Source organism: Geotrypetes seraphini, chromosome 3 (genome assembly GCF_902459505.1).
Source record: "Geotrypetes seraphini chromosome 3, aGeoSer1.1, whole genome shotgun sequence".
In the NCBI taxonomy this organism is placed as follows: domain Eukaryota; kingdom Metazoa; phylum Chordata; class Amphibia; order Gymnophiona; family Dermophiidae; genus Geotrypetes; species Geotrypetes seraphini.
In genome coordinates this window covers 68,264,484-68,284,419 of record NC_047086.1, presented here as the reverse complement: position 1 = coordinate 68,284,419, position 19,936 = coordinate 68,264,484, and the positions used below count along the sequence as shown (strand labels likewise).

The 19,936-nt window shown below is 45.2% G+C and overlaps 1 protein-coding gene across 1 annotated transcript in view; it reads left to right on the top strand.

The window, feature by feature from the left end:
- Nucleotides 1-19,936, top strand: part of LRRC1 (leucine rich repeat containing 1) — a 234,210-nt gene that overhangs the window by 93,976 nt on the left and 120,298 nt on the right. Inside the window, exon 3 of the mRNA XM_033939508.1 lies at nt 17,829-17,907. Within this exon, the coding sequence (XP_033795399.1) occupies nt 17,829-17,907 (79 nt within the window). The remainder of the gene's footprint in view (nt 1-17,828; nt 17,908-19,936) is intronic.

Below are 19,936 nucleotides of genomic sequence, written 5' to 3'. Positions count from 1 at the left end.
AAGAAAGCATGGGTAACCAGAGAAACATTTAGTGATTGGTTCCATAAGCACTTTGTGCCAGCAGCAAGAGCTCATTTTAGAGAAGCTGAATTGGAAAAGAATTGTGAAGTTTTACCAGTTCTAGACAACTGCTCTGCACATCCACATCAAGAACTTTTGTGAAAGAATGACATGGCGGTACTCGAGAGAGTCCAAAGAGAGTCCAAAGGAGAGCAACGAAACTGGTAAGAGGGCTGGAACACTGCCCATATGCCGAGAGGTTGGATAGGCTGGGGCTCTTCTCTCTGGAAAAAAGGAGGCTCAGGGGTGATATGATAGAGACCTTCAAGATCATGAGGGGCATAGAGAGGGTGGATAGGGACAGATTCTTCAGGCTGAAGGGGACAACAGGCACGAGGGGGCATTCGGAGAAACTGAAGGGAGATAGGTTCAAAACGAATGCAAGGAAGTTTTTTTTTCACCCAAAGGGTCGTGGACACTTGGAATGCGCTACCGGAGGACGTGATTGGGCAGAGTACGGTACAAGGATTCAAACAGAGACTGGACGGATTCCTGAGGGATAAAGGGATCGTGGGATACTGAGAAAACTAACCAGAAAATAAGTATAGAAACCCGACCAGGTCGTGCATGTGCAAGACCGGAGGGCTAGGACTTTGATGGGAAGATAGGACGCAATAGGAAACCAAGGTGGCATGGGGGCCCCTTCTGGTGATTTGGACAGGTCGTGACCTGTTTGGGCCGCCGCGGGAGCGGACTGCTGGGCAGGATGGACCTATGGTCTGACCCGGCGGAGGCACTGCTTATGTTCTTATGTTCTTATGAAAAATGTTTCTGCCATTTACCTCCCACCCAATATGACCAGTGGTCCATTGTGCCAGCAGTCTGCTCCCGCGGTGGCCCCCAGGTCAAGGAATAGTGCCCTATAGTCTTGTGACCAAGGAATGTTATGTTCCATGAAGACCAAGTATAAAGACAGTTTTCTAAATTGCATGCTTGATGCAATTAACAGAGGCATAAGAATTCAAGACTTTCACAAGGAGTTCATTTATGCACTTGTCAGTGCCTGGAATTATATAATTAAATCAGCATTTAAAAAATGCTTTCAAAAACTTTTGCTATCAACAATGTTCATTGAAAATGAACCTGTAAAGGAAGATTTTGAAGGTTTCCAAGTTAGTGATGAAATTATGATGATATCAAACCTCATTGCTTATGCCAGAAGTCTATCATCTGAAAATGTTAATAAGCCAGAGGAGCTGATATTAATGAAGTTCTGAATATTGACAAAGATGCACCTGTTGTGCATTCCTTCAGTGATGGTGAGATTGCTGTAATGGTGTTAAATAAAGAAATGCATGAGGATAGTAGTGATAATGAAGACCTTGTGAAAATCAGAGAAATAATCCCTATAGATGATATGGTGAAAATGTATGACCAGTTAATTGCTAGCATCGAATAATATGCATTTATCAGTGAGCATGAGATTATAGTAGTCTACTTAGTCAAAGAGGGACTTCTGAAACAGAAACCTTTGTTAATTAGACAGATGACACTGGAAGAAGTCTTTAAAAAGACTGTCACTGTTCCTGCACCATCATCAGATAGGCGAATACAGACCTAAAATGATGCATGTTAGATGTTTTTGGCCAAGAAAGACTGTGTGACTAAAGACTGTTTGGAACAAGTTTGTGTTTGAAGTGTTTAATGTTTGGAACTCTTTCCCCAGTAATGTGTGCTCTTTTGGCCCCTTTTACGAAGCCGTGGTTGGCGCTTTGTTAAAGGGGCCCTTTGTGAATAGTGCAACTCTCCTCAGTTACGTACACTCTTTCCGTAAACAACATGGTGCTCGTTCACCAGCCGTTGTCAGTGTTGCAAAATTGTTGGGAGGTGCACTCCTATATATATTTTTTTTTTCTAATATCTGTCCTACAGGAAAATTTGAGGCAGGGACATGTCAGCCAGTGCAGATAAGTTTGTGTTTGACGTGCCTGAAGTTTGCCTTATTTTGAAATAAAAAATGTTTGATGGCAATGTTATGGTCTTATGGTCTGTCTTTTTCTGACTTAATGTTACCGTTCTGAAAACTGAAAAATTCCAAAAACCGAAATATGCCTGGTCCTCAAGGATTTTGGATAAAAGATCTTCATGAGGTACTTTGTCAAATGACTTTTGAAAATCCAAATACACAATATCAATCAGCTCACCATTAATCACATGTTCATTCACCCCTTCAAAGGAATGCAATAGATTGGTGAGGCAAGATTTCCCTTGATTAAATCCACGGTGGCTTTGTCTCATTAATCCATGCTTATGTACATGCTCTGTAATTTTGTTCTTTATAATAATCTCTACCATTTTGCCTAGCACGAACATCAGACTCACCGGTCTATAATTTTTGGGATCGCCTCTGGAACACTTTTTTAAAAACAGGCATTACCACCCCCCAAAAAAAAATAATAATAAAAAAAATTCATTTTAAATGTGATATTTCGCTATATTTTGTGAGGGGATTCCAAACTTTTAAAAAAAATATGCAAACATCCCTTTCTTTCCGCAAACACTCTCTCGTACTTAGCAGTTAGACTGACTAAATTCCACCATTCCATGTATTCAACTCTTGAAAAGTCTTTCCAGCGAGCAAGAATTATTTTAATTGCTAAGTTAAGCTACTGTGTTTGATTTTAAGTGATGTATTATATCGTGAATAAAATTAACGATATAATACATATCTCCTCCCCCCCAAAAAAAAGGTGTCCGATTATAGATTAATAGCTAAGAAATTCCAGAGACATTATACTAATAATTAGGTTTGAATAAATACCTTCCATTTCTTTGCAAAGCTTTTCCAGTCTTAATGGTCCTGGACCTAGTTCAGTGATTTCCCTGTGACTCAGTACATTTTCAACAGACACATGCAGTAATTAGCCTACTAATTACCTTCTTTAAGGAACCTAATTTAAGATCATCTTGTAGCATTTAGGTTTAGTCAGGAGCCTTTTTTAGATTTTGCTTTAAGCCTCAAAAATGGGTTGCATCGAAAAGTAGAAACTGAGAAAGAAGCAGTTTCATTTGACATTTTGCCTCTTGAAGAGGAGGACTATTTTTTTGGGCATGATATAAATACCATGTAACTCCCTATAATAACTTAGTGAAGTAGTGTTAAAAAATAAATTGTTATTATTCTTTTGTAGCTGTTCCTTGGGTGGGCTGTGCAGTGTATTTCCAGGGCATATAAACTGTGGTGGTAGAGATCTCTTCCTTTTGTCCCTTTGTCGACCATATGAAAAACTTAACAAATCTCTGGAATTGATAATGCAAGATGGAACTATCCTTAGGTTATGAATCCTTGTTCTGTATCTCTAATTTAGGATGAACAACTGTATTAGATGAATTCCACTATAGCCCGTATTGTCTTAATTGTTTGTATCTCGTTTGTTTAATTATTATGTATGTTACCTTGTAACCCGTTCTCAGCTTTCTGGGGAGGACAGGCTATAAATCAAATGAAATAAATTAAAAAAATAAAAATGGGAGGGCTCTCCTGACTAATGAAATAATGGTGGGAGGAGATCCCTTTTGGAGGAAGACTGGTATTAAACTCCATTCCTGTTTGAATACTTTGTCTTTGGTACTGTTTCTCCAGCTATTGTACCACAGAGTGAGAAAAAGGGTCTTTGGCTTTGATACTCTATCCCAGTGTCTTGCAAACTTTGCGAAGCCGCGGCACACTAAACGCGGTGGTCGCAGTTTGAGGGCATCCAGAAGTGTGTGGATGTCGACACAATGCGCGAAGGGCCTCCAGACGGGGCCCTGAGCCTTCAGTGGGAGGTGCCGGAAGAGAAGAGACGCGGTTAGAAGGAGAGGCACTGGCTGACTGCCTACAGGATGTGCCTCTCACCGTGAGAGGCAGTCCTGTAGGCAGTCAGCCAGCGCCTCTCCTCCTCCCGGGCATCTCGCGGCACACCTGGAATCTCGGGCAGTATACAGTTTGCGATAACACTGCTCGAGTCATTCTAATCTGGAATGGGTAAAAAGGGATGGGGCTTGATATACCACCTTTTCTGTGTGGTTACAATCAATGCAATTTACATATTTTAGACAGGTACAGTGTTCCCCCGCGAATTTGCGGTTCGCGAATTGCGGATTCGCTCATTTGCGGTCTGCTCCGATCGCCTCTTCCTGTAGAAAAGTCGGGCTACACCAATCAGGAGCTGCATTTCAAAGCAGCTCCTGATTGGTGTAGCCTGACTTTACTACAGGAAGAGGCGGTTGGAGCAGACCGCGAGTGATTTTCTTCACCCGCCAGCGCTTCAGCTACCCTCTCCTGCCTCCCCTGCCTCCCCTGCATTTTGACAGGCGAAAAACTGCATTTGCGGTTTTTTGAAATTAATGGGGGTTCCTGGAACGGAACCCCCTGTGAATTTTGGGGGAATACTGTACTTGTTTTGCACTTGGAGCAATGAATGTTAAGTGATTTGCCTAGAGCTGCTGTGGGAATCAAACTCACAATGGGCTAGATGATCCGGGCAGGTCCGATGAATTCTCGAAACCCCAATATGCAGATGAGGGCGATCGGAGGAATGCCCCCATCTGCCTGCCCGGAACGCTCGATAGCGATCCCAGCGCATGCACAGACCATTGAAATGCGACAGCTACTAGCAAACCGAAGAGAGCCAAACAGGATTGTTACTACTGAACAGCCAGATATTAGAGTAAATGCGAAAGGCAGATCTATTGCAGATGCTATGTATAATTACATCGGAGGGAAAAAATAATTTAAAGAAGCCCTACTCTTGCTGCCCAGACTCTCCTGTCCTCTGCTGCCTTCCCTGCAGTGCGAGCCCGCGGGTTTAAAGTGGGCTTGCACTGCGGTGTGCAGCTCCGCTTTAAACCTGCGGGCTCGCACTGCAGGGAAGGCGGCAGAGAGAGTCACATTTCCTGTCTTCTCTGGTTAGAAATCGGCTCCAAAGCAGAGCTCAGGGCAGAGAGCAGAGCAGGGACAGGAGCCGCACGATTTCCCCGGTGCCTGAAACCTCTTCCTACACAAGCAGAGAGTATGGCAATGGAGCAGGAGAGTCGGCAGAGACCTGTGAGACTGGTCCCAAGCAGTCGCTTCTATTCTTGATCAGCCAGCCCAATCGGTGTCCCACATTTGTGTTGTGAATCGCGTCCCTGCCTATTTTGCGTGCTTTTCTCCTCATTTGCATACACAGATTTGAAGCGAATCGCTGGAGAGGTTAGTGAATGGGACCAGAGGGAAATTTGCTCATAAAGGGGGGTCGCAAAACGAATGGTACACGATTGGTTTGCTTTGTGAATCTAGCCCAGGGGTGTCGAAGTCCCTCCTCGAGGGCCGTAATCCAGTCGGGTTTTCAGGATTTTCCCAATGAATATGCATGAGATCTATTAGCATGCACTGCTTTCATTGTTTGCTAATAGATCTCATGCCTATTCATTGGGGAAATCCTGAAAACCCGACTGGATTGAGGCCCTTGAGGAGAGACTTTGACACTCCTGATCTAGCCCAATGTCAGGGTGCTGAGGCAGCTGCTCTAATGACTAGGCCACGCCTTCTCTTTCCAGCCCACTGCCACTTCAAAGAAGAAAACAGGAAGGGACACAAAGGCTATCCAAGTGGGATCTATAAAGAAAGAGACTGACAGAGGTGTTCCTAAGGGGATGGGGGGGTGCAAATCACCCTCTGAATATGTTCAAAGAAAAATGGAGAGTTCTGAAAATAAGTGACAATAAGTGTTAGATGCTATTTTTAAAAAAAATTTCTGTCTCTCCCTATAGTTTCTGCTATTGTTGGCGGCTTTGTCCCTTTTGCTAAAAGACTCTTATTTTAAGTACATCTTTTTGGTTCAGAACTGAGATTTTGGCCTGGACTGGGTTATTTTGAGCCAGTGGAGAGTACAGAGTGTGGAATGTGGTGTCAAACCGGTCCCGATCTGGACGCTTTTACCAAAACAAATGAATTTAATGTAAGACTGATTTGGGCAGGAAGGCGGCTACAATAATAAACAGCTGGAAATTAAAACAAAAACAGACCTTCTCTTGTGGAAGCTGAGCTGGCTGTTTATGTGAAATCATTTTGTCAAGACATAAAGTGAGTACAGGACATGCTGACTGTAAAACTGCATTGTGGGACCATAAACCACTTGTGCACATAGGTTACGCTCCAGGGAATCGCCAGAGAGATTTTGTGCTTGCAGAATTTAGTGCATTATTTATGATGACCTGGAGAATCATGCAAACGTTGCCTAATTTCCCTAGGACATAAAGGGCATTTTTACTAAGCTGTATTAGGCAATTTCTTTTGCATTATTTGTCATTATGTTTCCAAAGTACTCAGGCGTATTGGTTGACTCTTTATCTTGAAAGACCAGTTCACTTTGAAAGAGTTTTTAACCTTCATACAGGAGATAATTCTGGAAATTTGCATCTGTAATTAGATGCCCAGAGAGCACCTGGTACATAACTATTCTAGAAAGGAAAATAGGCACCTACTTCCCTTTATAGAATAGTTGCATAACAAGTCAAGTACGCACGTATATGGTTAGACATAGGCAATTACAGAAAGGATTTGCTTAACATAGTAAATGATGGCAAATAAAGATCTGAAAGGTCCATCCAGTCTGCCCATTAGTTATACCCCAAGAAAGAATACTATTTAAATTCTACAGTATGCTATTTAAAACCTTAAATGGAGACAGCCCAACCTACCTGAACAACCGCTTCATCCAAACTACCTCAACCACTCATCGAAAAACACACACCCCATTCACACACCCCTCAATCAAAGAAGTTAAATGGAAGAAACTATACGATGGCCACCCAAGCAGCAAAACTAGATAACCAGATCTCCAATTTACTGATAACTACCCCAGAATACAAGATGTTCAGAAAAGAAATAAAGAAATAAAAACTATACTCTTCTAGAAATTCCTGAAACAGCTCTAACCTGGCCCATGTGCCTAAGGCCCCGCCCACATGAGGGGCCTAAGATTCCCGGACCTATTCTGATTGGCCCAGGTGCCTTAGGCCCCACCTGTGGCCCCATTCTGGAGCTGGCTGGCCTGCCAGACGGGCGGGCTTGGCACCCGTCCGTCCGGCCAACATTTCAAAGGTATGGGGGGTGGGATTGGGGGTGGGGGGTCACGGGTCGGCAGGGGGGGGCGGTCCTTGGGGAGGGGGTTGTGTCGAGGGGAGGGGGTTGTGTCGTGGGCAGGAGGGCCTGGTATCCCTCCTGCCCATATTGTAGTGGGGGGTAGGGGGTCCGCCTGGGCAGGAAAGGTTGGGCTCCCTCCTGCCCAATCGTGTAGGGGGGTGGGGGGTGAGAGGCCAGGAGGGCTTGGGCTCCCTCCTGGCCTGATCATAATTGGGGGGTGCCATGGGGCAAGAGGGCTTGGGCTCCCTCTTGCCCCGATGCTGTTGGGGAGTCAGGGAGTCGGTGGGGTAAGAGGGCTTGGGCTCCCTCTTGCCCCGATGCTGTCGGGGAGTCGGTGGGACAAGAGGGCTTGGACTCGATACATCACCCCCCCCCAATGTTGTGTGTGTGTGGGGGGGGGTGATGTATCGTGGCAGGAGAGCTGCCTCATCTCCCCTACCGTGATGCCATCACTCCTCTACCCGAACTGCCGCGACCCGCAGCAGGAGAGATAGGGCATCTCTCCTGCTGCGGGTCACTGGCAGTTCAGGTAGAGGAGTGATGGCATCGTGGTAGGGGAGATGAGGCATCTCTTGCCACGATCATTGCTGTAGGGGGTAGGCAGGTTGCTGGGGCCACTGAGCTGATCGCAGCAGCCACCATCAGCTCAGCGGCCCCTTTTTCGGCACTTAGACCTGTTTTGACTTTGTCTAAGTCAAAAACGTATGTGCCGACTAGACAACCTGCCTAAGGTTTTGGTTATACCTGCTGCACGCCTAGGTATATGTCGGCCCACCTCCCGCCCACCGCCCGCCCTTTCCCCTCCTCTAAACATGCCTCTTTTCTCTCTGTGCGTTTAGTGGCAGGGGGAAGGCCTAAACTGGTTTTAGATATGTCTAAAACCAGCTTTGGTTATGGGTACTTGGATGATCAGGCTTTTTGATTGTCCAAGTACCGTATTTTCACGCATATAACGCGCGCGTTATACGCGTTTTTACCTACCGCGCATACCCCTCGCGCGTTATATGCGTGAGCGCGGTATACAAAAGTTTTTAAACATAGTTCCCACCCCGCCCGACGCCCGATTCACCCCCCCAGCAGGACCGCTCGCACCCTCACCCCGAACGACCGCTCGCACGCGCTCCCACCCGCACCCGCATCCACGATCGGAGCAAGAGGGAGCCCAAGCCCTCTTGTCCGGCCGACTCCCCGACGTCCGATACATCCCCCCCCGGCAGGACCACTCGCACCCCCACCCCGAAGGACCGCCGACTTCCCGACAATATCGGGCCAGAAGGGAGCCCAAACCCTCCTGGCCACGGCGACTCCCTAACCCCACCCCGCACTACATTACGGGCAGGAGAGATCCCAGGCCCTCCTGCCCTCGACGCAAACACCCCTCCCCCCAACGACCGCCCCCCCCCCAAGACCCTCCGACCGCCCCCCCAGCCGACCCGCGACCCCCCTGGCGACCCCCACGACCCCCCACCCCCCTTCCCCGTACCTTTGGTAGTTGGCCGGACAGACGGGAGCCAAACCCGCCTGTCCGGCAGGCAGCCAACGAAGGAATGAGGCCGGATTGGCCCATCCGTCCTAAAGCTCCGCCTACTGGTGGGGCCTAAAGCGCGTGGGCCAATCAGAATAGGCCCTGGAGCCTTAGGTCCCACCTGGGGGCGCGGCCTGAGGCACATGGGCCCAACCCGACCATGTGCCTCAGGCCGCGCCCCCAGGTGGGACCTAAGGCTCCAGGGCCTATTCTGATTGGCCCACGCGCCTTAGGCCCCACCAGTAGGCGGAGCTTTAGGACGGATGGGCCAATCCGGCCTCATTCCTTCGTTGGCTGCCTGCCGGACAGGCGGGTTTGGCTCCCGTCTGTCCGGCCAACTACCAAAGGTACGGGGAAGGGGGGTGGGGGGGTCGGCCAGGGGGTCGCGGGTCGGCTGGGGGGGCGGTCGGAGGTTCTTGGGGGGGGCGGTCGTTGGGGGGGGAGGGGGGTTTGCGTCGAGGGCAGGGGGGCCTGGGATCCCTCCTGCCCGTAATGTAGTGCGGGGTGGGGTTAGGGGGTCGCCGTGGCCAGGAGGGTTTGGGCTCCCTTCTGGCCCAACTACACAAAGGTACGGGGAAGGCAGGTGGGGGTGTCGTGGGGGTCGGCCAGGGAGGTCACGGGTCGGCTGGGGGACGGGCGGAGGGTCTTGGGGGGGGGGCGGTCGTTGGGGGGAGGGGGTTTGCGTCGAGGGCAGGAGGGCCTGGGATCCCTCCTGCCCGTAATGTAGTGCGGGGTGGGGTTAGGGGGTCGCCGTGGCCAGGAGGGTTTGGGCTCCCTCCTGGCCCGATATTGTTGGGGAGTCGGCGGTCCTTCGGGGTGGGGGTGCGAGTGGTCCTGCCGGGGGGGGATGTATCGGACGTCGGGGGGGGCATCAGGCTTTCAGGATGGGGACAGACCTTCAAGGGGGGACAGGACTTCAAGGGGGGACAGTGCACGGAAAGTCAGGGGGGTGAACGGAGAGTCGGGACAGCGCACGGAAAGTCAGGGCAGTGCACGGAAGTCAGGGGGGGTGAACGGAGAGTCGGGACAGCGCACGGAAAGTCAGGGCAGTGCACGGAAGTCAGGGGGGGTGAACGGAGAGTCGGGACAGCGCACGGAAAGTCAGGGCAGTGCACGGAAGTCAGGGGGGGTGAACGGAGAGTCGGGACAGCGCACGGAAAGTCAGGGCGGGCGAAAGGAGCGTCGGGCATCATGCGCGGTATACCCGTGAGCGCGGTATACAAAAGTTTTTGTACATATCGTGATTTCTGCGCGCTATACCCGTGTGCGCGTTTTACACGGGTGCGCGTTATTTGCGTGAAAATACGGTAGTCATTTAGGACACTTTTTTTTTTATTTTTTATTATGCACCCCATAGTAAAATACGCTATTTCAGTGTGTCTCAAACTTTTTTTTTTAAGCACAGGCACACTAAATGGAGCAAAAGTTTTTCACGGCACATTATAATTTAAATTATAAAACTGCATAACAAACAAAAAATTAAATTTGAGAGATATTTATATAAAGTCACGAGTAATTGTAACAACAGTGAAACTAAAGTAGATAGAATAGAAATGCAATGGATGTGCTTGTTTTTGAGATCAAATTAATTCAAAACGTGGCTCGATAGTTGACAAACAAAAGCACATCTCATCTACCATCTGCAGTCGATTTCTTTTTTTTTTTTTTTTTTCAATTTAATTTCTGTCAGAGCTGAAAATCCAAGTTCGCAAAGATCCAAATAATAATAAAACCTTGATTTCTTTGCTGCTCAAGTTAGGATAACTACTACACGAAAAATAAAACTAAAATTACTTTGAGTTAGTTTTCAGGGACCAATCATCACGTCAAAGAATGATGCTTGTCTGGGTGGTTGTATCCTTATGCACATAGATGCTCATAATATTGACAGACGCTTGCAGACCTGACACATATGTCATCTGTCTAGTGCATACTTATGAAGGGACACCTGGAATCTCTTTGGGGCACACCATTGTGCTGGGGCACACAGTTTCAGAGACACTGTGCTATTTGGTATAGCTCTTATATACCCCCTCCTTTACAAAGTACACTAGCATTTGTAGCGCCAGCTGCCGCGGTAACAGCTCCGAAGCTCATAGAATTCCTATGAGTGTCAGAGCTGTTACTGCCACGGCCGTTGCTAAAAACGTTACTTTTGCATTTTTTCATTTTTTGGGCGGTGCACAATTCCTGGGGGTGTGTGATAAGTGTAGAAATAGTAGCATTTCAGTTTATGGTGCATAAAGACCTCTTGCCCTACCTAATAAACGAGTTGCCCCTTGTGGGTGCTGCTGCCCTCTGGTTTTTTTTTGTTTGTTTTTTTTGCAAGTGTACCGAATTCTGCTACTGATTTTAACACTGCTACCTGTACTGACAAAATATTTGAGATATGTATCACCATCTCACTAAAAAATAACCTCCCAAAACCAAATTCTTCTGATCCTCTCTCCAACTTTCAATTATAATTCCTGTCCATTGGGCTTTTATGAAACAATACTATCAACTTGAACTTTATTGAAAGCTGCCAGAAGGGGTATGTGTGTGTGTGTGTTTTAAAAGCATCTCTCTCCCTTCCCCTTCCTTCTAGAATAGGTGGTCCCTGGTCTTATATGAAGAGCTACGCATGATGTTTCAATCATGGAGAGGGATGGAGAGAGGAGAAGGCCCCGCTTGGAGAACAGTTGTGCTAAGCTTAGTTCCACCTCCCTTTTTCATGTCTGGCCCTTACAGTCATTAAAAATGCTGTTAAAACAGGGATGCAAGGTTTCTAGGGGTGGGGCTGATAACCTTACTCTTCTACTTCCCACTTCCCCTCCTTTCTCTGGCATCCACCCCCTGGAGGCATGGAATATGGTTGCATGACGGAGTCAGAAATGGGGAGTGTGTATTTGTGTGTCATATTCTCTACCACTACAGCCCACCACCTACTTCCACTCCGACTTCCCTTTTTCATCCCACTTTCTTGCTCCACCTCCTTCCCTTTCATCTCTTCTGTGTCTTCTCTCTCCCTTTTCTTACTTTTATTTGCTTCCCCTGGTCCCAATGTCCTGGAGCAAGGAACACCACCAGCATACACACTGATTAATGAGATTAGAGGACATGAAAACGTTTGTGTTCTGCAACCCTGGAGAATGTGAACCACAGTTAAGATTGGATTACATTTTGTTCTCTAATTAAAAAAGAACAGAAAGAAAACTGTCATGTTTTTCAGAAAGCACGGTTAACTATAAAGGTCAACCTTGTTTAGTTTTCTATATAGAAAGAGGTAGAATGTGTAGAAGTGGAAGTGAACAAGACAGCCCTAGGATCACTGATCCCACTTTCCCTTTGAGTTTGTGAGCAAATGCACAGACCATTAAGGGAGCAAATAATCATAAATTCATAAACTTTGGAAGAAAAGGGACTTCAGTACGAATCTGTCATTAATCAGTCACGAGGCTTTCATTCAGAGCCCTTCATAAGTCCTCAAACTCCCAAGAAAATCAGATTTTCAAAGCAATTCGCATTGTGTAGAAAAATCAAAAATAATATAGGCGTCCTTTTACTAAGTTGTGGTAAAGTGGCCTTAGTTCGTCTGTGGGCCATAAAAAAAAATTTTAAACAATGAAGGAGATCAGATGGTATTCAATCCTTTAATTATAAAACAGATGTGACACGATCGTGTTTCGGCCTCAAAAGTCCTGCCTCAGGAGTCTAAAAATGAATTGTGTAATAAAACATGACATTACATCAGAAAACCTCCACATAAAACAAAAAAACATATAAAATGAATGTAAAATAAATGCCATAGCATACAAATCAAGCCTAAATGCATGCATAGATATCATAAAAACGTTCATATATATTATAATATTACAAATTTAAATAAAATTTTAATAAATAAATATAAATACATCATAAACTCACTAAAAAGTAGAAAATAATAAATGATAATAGTGATGACACAAATTATGCTGCTTTTCAACAAAAATAAAAAAGAAGAAATTACCTTGATATTGAATGATAAAAACCATAGATATGTAAATACATATATCCAAATATTGCAATTAAACTCTTTTTTTAAAACACTAAAAAGCAGAGAATTAGACCAAGGAAAGAAAAGTAACACAAAAACAGCGCTTGCCGACACCTGTTTTGTAGGTGTGGTAATCCTGCGCTAACCAATGATAATGTAAAAATGCAGAAACTAACTGATTAGGGCTGGAGAATAGACATTCCTGTACTAGATATGCTCACTTCAATAAAAATTGATGCTGAACAATGAGATGGAAGGAAAAAAAAAAATATGCGGCATCTCTCTCTTTCTCCCTTCCACCCCCAGGCTTAACATTTCTCCCTCCCATCCATCCCCAGATTCAATTTTTCTCCCTTTCTCTTCCCCATCCCATCTCTCCCCCTACCTGTCTGCTTCCCTCCCTCCCCCAGGTCCACCATCTCTCTCTTCTCAACAGTTCTCTCTTCAAGTATCTCTTTCCCTTTTCCTCCCCAGGTCCAACTTCTCTCCCTTCAGACCATTGCCCACCATCTCTCTCTCTCTGTCTTTTGTTTCTGGCCCCATAAGCTCTTTCCCCACCCCCCCCAAGCCAATCTGGCACTTTTTTAATACCCTCTCCCTTTGTACTTAAAATACCAGTTAGTCCTCGGCCAAGCATGTTCTCCCCCTTCTCTCTGTGCCGGTCCAATGTCACCCTCACCTTCTGTCACGCTGAAAAATCTGCCGGCCTCGGAAGTGATTCAGCAACGTTTCCCGCAGCTCCCCTTCCTGCTTTCCGTCTGACGTGGTCTGTCTCCAAATGACACAACTTCCTGTTTCCGCCCGAGTGGACCATGGCAGATGGAAAGCAGGAAGGGGAGTCACAGGTTATGTTGTTGAATCACTGCTGAGGCCTGCAAGATGAGGGCGACATCGGACTAGTGTGGAGAGAAGAGGAAAGACATGCTGGGCTATGGGGACCATCCAGAGCCTTAGGGCCGGGCTGTGAGAAGGGGAAGTTCCAGGATCATGACTCCAAGGCAGGGAGCACTGCCTAGGTTCACATAAAATTACCAGGTGGGCTGGGTTCGGCCTGTGGTCCTTCTGTTTGACACATGTGCCCTAGACCTGTAACAAAAAAAAACCAGAGAGTTCTGATTGACTTCCATTTGGCGGTGGGACACCTGCCGCCGCATACACTCGGGACGCCCATTTGCAGAATCAGCCCCTAAGTGCTGCCCATTCACACTAACAGCCAACCAATGTTCATCCTCTTACAGCTGCTACTGCTTGAGCCCCGTAGCATCAAAACTAAGAGCTACCTTAAGCAGTCTCTTCATTTTGCAAATTACCGTACATCATCAGGGTTGATACCACTTTTGTGGACAAGTCCATTCAAAGTGGTTCACATTGTAAACAAACAAAAAAAGAATAAAAAGAAGATGCCACCCAAAAACTTCCAATCTCCACTCAGTTAAACCATTGTGCTAGAACAGGGGTGGGTAACTCCGGTCCTCAAAGGCCGGAATCCAGTCGGGTTTTCAGGATTTCCCCAATCAATATGCATGAGATCTATTTGCATGCACTGCTTTCAGTTCATATTCATTGGGGGAATCTTGAAAACCCGACCGGATTCCGGCCCTTGAGGACTGGAGTTGCCCACCTCTGTGCTAGAACAAAATTGTATCATTTATTGATGAAAAGCTACATTTTAAAACCTAAAGGCAGTTACTATTGCTTTTTCTTATAAATCTTCAGGGCACTTAGGTCCTGTTCACTGGAACAATCACACTGAAGGCCTTATTTCTCTTTTTAAATTTTGAGCATGAACCAAAACAGCCTTGCTGTTCCTAAGCCATTTTGAAACAAAAGCACACCTTGGTTTACACTTAGACCTTCACTCACATTTCTGAAATGCGGCTAATAGATCATGAAATGGATATCTTGATTTAATATGCTCTTGGCATGCCCTGGCTTGTAACTTGAATACATTGCACGCCTCTCGGTAGATCGGGGATTATGCACGGAACTGGAGACTGCATAGTTTAAAAAGAAAATTCAATCGTTATGCCACAGATGTCCAGATTTAATTAACAACAGATACTTAGGACAGAACACTCAATAAGTTTCATAATCTGTTTTCACAATCCATACATGCAAATAAAATGATATTCCACTATAAAATTGCTGACAGCCACACACAGATAGCCTGATGGATTTTGGGTTTTTTTGGGACAGTAAATGCTGGTAGAGGAGAGCTCCTGCAGACCTGAAGCATGGGCGGAATATTTTTTGTTATTGTTTTGGTTTGAGAAGCAAGATGCAGCATATAATTTTCCTCTTGCCCTTTTCACAGTTGTAAAAGGGAGTGTTTGTACATAGCTCATCTAATCTCGTACCTGTATTCCACCCTTTTACGCCTGCAGAACCACCCATAGCTTCTTAGAATAAATGAAAATGCAGTTTCAAAAACACAGATTACAACATATTCATTAAATTCAGAGATAAATATACAATTCATCTCTGAACGTGTAGCAAAGACTCACTTAAAATGTAGCTGTCGGGTAGCAGCCAGAGAGCATAAGCATGTCTTTATGTACATTAAGAGCAGCAATGCTTGAAGCAAGTTGCAAAATGAAACTATGGGCCTCTTTTACGAAGCCGTTTAGCGTGGGCCGCTGCGGTAACGGCCCCGAAGTCCATAGAGATTTAAAGGGCTTCGGGGATGTTGCCGCATGGCAGCCGCTAGCACAGCTTTGTAAAAGAGGGGGTATGAATCGGTGCATTAACATATCTGTTTCAAAAGGCTTATACTAAGATACTCATGCAGATACTCATATACTGCTTATTTGTATTGGATGAGGCTGATTGATTGTCTTAAGAGTTGTTATTTTTGATATTATGATATGTGTCATAATCCAAGAAATGGGCCAAGTCTTAGAAATAGATCCCCTCTTTTGCAAAACCGCGAGAGCAGTTTTTAGCGCAGGCCAGTGCACTGAATGCTGATGCGTTTCTCCCGAGTTCCTATGAGCGTCGAGAGCATTCAGTATGCCAGCCTGCACTAAACGCGATTGCGGCTTTGTAAAAAGGGGGGAGGGGGGAGAAGTCATTCAGCTGGCTAAGTAATCAAAGGGGTGCTGATTCAAACGCAACAAACCACATACACTTCCCCCTCCCTATTCGCGGTTTCGATGTTCACGGTTTCGATTATTCACGGGGTTTTTTCCGCAGGCCCCCCCCCCCGAGAATCACTCGTTGGCAGCCTGCATGAAAAAAATGGCCCCGGGACTTGGCGAGGAGGGAGGCATTCGGAAGCGGGTGATTGGAGGCGGAGGAGGCGAGCAGCCACCCCAGGAGCATGGAACTTACCTGGTGGTCTAGCAGTGACGTGGGACAGGAGAGATCTTCCTACACTCCTGCCCCGTGCAGAGCCTTGCTGTGAGTTCCTGCGGTCTCACAAGACTACAACAGGGGAGTTCCTGTTGTAGTCTCGTGAGACCACGGGAACTCACAATACGGCTCTGCACGGGGCAGGAGTGTAGGACGATCACTCCTGCCCCGCATCACCGCTAGACCACCAGGTAAGGTCCAGGGTTGGGTCAGAGCCGGCCTAAAAGTTATCTGCAAATTTTCCCTATTCGTGGGCCGGCTCTGCCCCCAACCCCCACGAATAGGGAGGGAGAAATGTATTTCTATCATTTCATTTGCCAGAGATAAACAATATAATTCAACAACTGAAGATTCAAACTTGTGAGAAAAATTAAAACCAAAGTTTGACAATAGTTTATTAATGCAAATAGCAATTGTTAGTTTTTAAATTTGGTTTACTGGAAACTTGGATTGTCAAAATACAGAAACAACTGATTTTAGTCATATGGGTTACACAATTTTATACTTTTTATAAGTAATATCAGAGTCTGATTTAAAACTGAAAAGGGTGCCAAGTCTTAGTAAAATAATTTAAGCCTAATTTTGGGCTCCTTCTACGAAGCCGCGTTAAGAGGTTTTTAGTGTGGGCTGGTGCACTGAATGTTCTGATGCTGCCGCGACGCTCATAGGAATTAAGGACGTGGCTAGAGCATAACAACCCAAACGATACTATTGTTAATGATCGGGAAACAAACTCCCCTGTACCCTCCGTGCCAATCAGTTGGTAATAGTAGGTCACATAGTTCATGGATTCTAGTATACGATATTCAGCTGATTTCCGTTTAGGCCCACACTATTGGGTACTGTAGCCTTGGTTTTCATCAACAAAATTTGGCACTCTTCTAGATTCACTGGTCAGTCTGCTGCGTTCTAGTAATCATTCCGTAGGTCTAGTTATTCAGTAATCTTGTGCTGGAGATTTAGTTTTTGGTTAACGGTCCTGTTCCATCAGGCACACTGATCATCAGAGATTCCCAGGCTGCGCTCCTAATAATGATTAATGAATACACCAGTTTCAGAATTTAGCCTGAAAATCCGGAAGTTCTGTTTTTCAAGACCAACAGAATTTATTATTATTATTTTTTTTTTTATTATTAAAAAAACTACAAAACGTACCTGAGAGAGTAATGGGAGGGGCCTAAGGCCTTGATTGGCTCAGATGACCCCTGGGAGGGGCCTTTTCCAGTGCTGCTATATGTTGTTTGAGATAAGGAGACCAGAACTGAATGCATTACTCAAGGTGAGGTCGCACCATTGAGCGATAGAGAGGCATTATAACATTCTTACTCTTGTTTACCAGCCCTTTTTCTAATAATTCCTAGCTTCTTGTTTGCTTTCTTGAAAAGTTATTGAAATGTTGGAAATATAAAAGAAATATATAAATACCAAAAGAAAAATCAAGTAAAGAACCAATGACGATCAGACACACAAAGCTTAGGGCGAAGTGGTGTCGTTGAGGTTCTGTACACACGAATACACTCGGGATTATTTAATGGAGTTATTGCCTTGATTGCTTGAATTGAGAAGAATTTAATCATTAAATTGTGTGCACAGCTGACTTTTAATCTATAAACTGTGCGTTCAAATTTGAGCACTAGACATAAATTTGGGCATGCAGGTTTATATGGAATTAGGGGCTGAGGGTGGGAATGTGTGTATATAATGCGAGTCTGTGTTGTCACAGTAGGTGATCAATATGTTTCTCTTTTTTTTTTTTTTTAACGCAGATATTCCTGAAATTCCAGAAAGTATCTCGTTTTGCAAGTCACTCGAGGTTATAGACTTCAGTGGAAATCCATTGACAAGGTAACATTAAACTTCTTGATACCCTGGTCAGGTTAAAAATGTTTTCACTCTGATGTATTAGCCGAAGGTGGTGGTTCAGTGACAACAGTAGTGTTTGGTGTTGGCTGGGGAGGGATTTGGCTCATTGCCCTTTCCCTTCTCGTGTTAATAATTGAGCAATTCCCCTCTTTGTATTTAGTAAACTGCAAGAGAGCATGGAGCAACACTTTCAGCATAGCAAACTCAAGGTTAGAGGTTGTAAAGTGCAAAAGAGAATAAATGTGCCATGCTGAAAGCAAAATTTGCCAGTGTTTACAAGATAAGATAGAAAACTGACTTGTGTATGATAGCCCTGAAGGGAATAGACAAACCAGGAGCAATTATTATAAAGGAGAGTGAAAGACACACTCCGATGTTAATTTTTAACAGAGTGTTCGCTGTATCTGCCTCTTTTTTTCTCTGTGAAAATATACTGTAATCTGTGTAGGTGTGCCCTGTGCCCTTTAGATTTCCACTGGCCAAATTGTTTGTTGTCTTGGGAAACTTGGCAGAGAGCCTTTTTTTTTTTTTTTTTTCCTTCAGCTGTGAAGGCTCCTACTGTGTACCATGGGCTCTGCTGTTTTCAGCAACATTCTCCATTACCGTACTGTGGATTAACTTCCACAAGTGCCCATGAACTGATTTATTTTTAAATACTTTGAAAGCACTCCTTTTTTTACTCTTTTAGTTAAAGAATCATTTTGTTGCTAAGAGATGCCTGCCAAAAGTGACAGGGTTTTATATAATCAAATATTTTGTGGTGGAGGGACTGGTCAAAGAGCAAAAATTCCCTCCCTAGCAAGGTACACAGCAGATTTTCAGAGTTTGTCAACCCCAGGTCCTTAGGGTGGTTGGTGAGCACTTAACTGGGTTGTGCTGCATTTTCTACGTACATCCAACAAGCTGCTAAGACCTATCGCTTCTATCTCTTCAATATTACCAAAATTCGCCCCTTCATCTCTGAGCACACTACCCGGACCCTTGTCCACACTCTCATAACCTCATACCTCTTCTAACTAGTCTTCCGCACTCATATCACCCCTCTCCTTAAATCACTTCACTGGCTCCCTATCTGCTTTCTTTTGCTGACTTACAAGTGCGTTCATTTTGCTGCCCTTCGATATTTCGCCTCTCTTCTCTCTCCTTATACACCTCTCACAGAACTCCGTTCCTCAGATAAGCTGCTCTTAGCTGTACCCTTCTTCTCCACTGCTAATTCCAGACTTTGTTCCTTTCATCTATCTGCCTCCTATGCCTGGAATAAATTACCTGAGTTTGTCCGCCAAGTCCTTTCCCTTGTTTAAAAGCAGACTGAAAACCCACCGTTTTGATATAGCCTTCAATCCATAACCCTACTCCTCCAGCTGATTAACCATTCCCCTTAACTGTATCTATGACATCCTGTTTGTCTGTCTTGTCTATTTAGATTGTAAGCTCTTTCGAACAGGGACTTGTTTTCTTCTTCTTTGTGATTCCGTAACAACACTGCATACATCTGATAGTGCTATAGAAATAATTAATGGTAAAAGTAGTGCTGCTGAATACTTTCACTAACCAGCCAGAACTTGGGCAGAGCTTGCATTTAACTAGTTGGTAATATTCATTCTATTATCCAGCAGCAAAAAGGCTGTCCTAACTTTATGTGTGGAATTAACTAGGCACCAGTCTGAATATCGGCCTGTGTCTGGTTAACTTTTTGGTCAGCTTAACTCGTACATACCCGGATATTCATTTCTGAGAGCTGCACATTGAATATCCTAGGTTTGTTTACCCTGTGGCTGAGTGGCTTATAAGCTGCTGTACTGCTGTGAGCTGAATATTACCTCGTATTTGTTCCATAACCCCAGTTTGGTTTATTCCCACAAGTTCTTAAGGTCTAGACTTCCACCACCCACCACACTCTTCTATAAGCAATGGGATAAAATTCTGGCCTACTATAGAACCCTTGCAGTCTAGTGGTGAAGAGAAATTAAAGTCGTATTTTCAGGATACTGGAAGGCTGGTGCTCTAG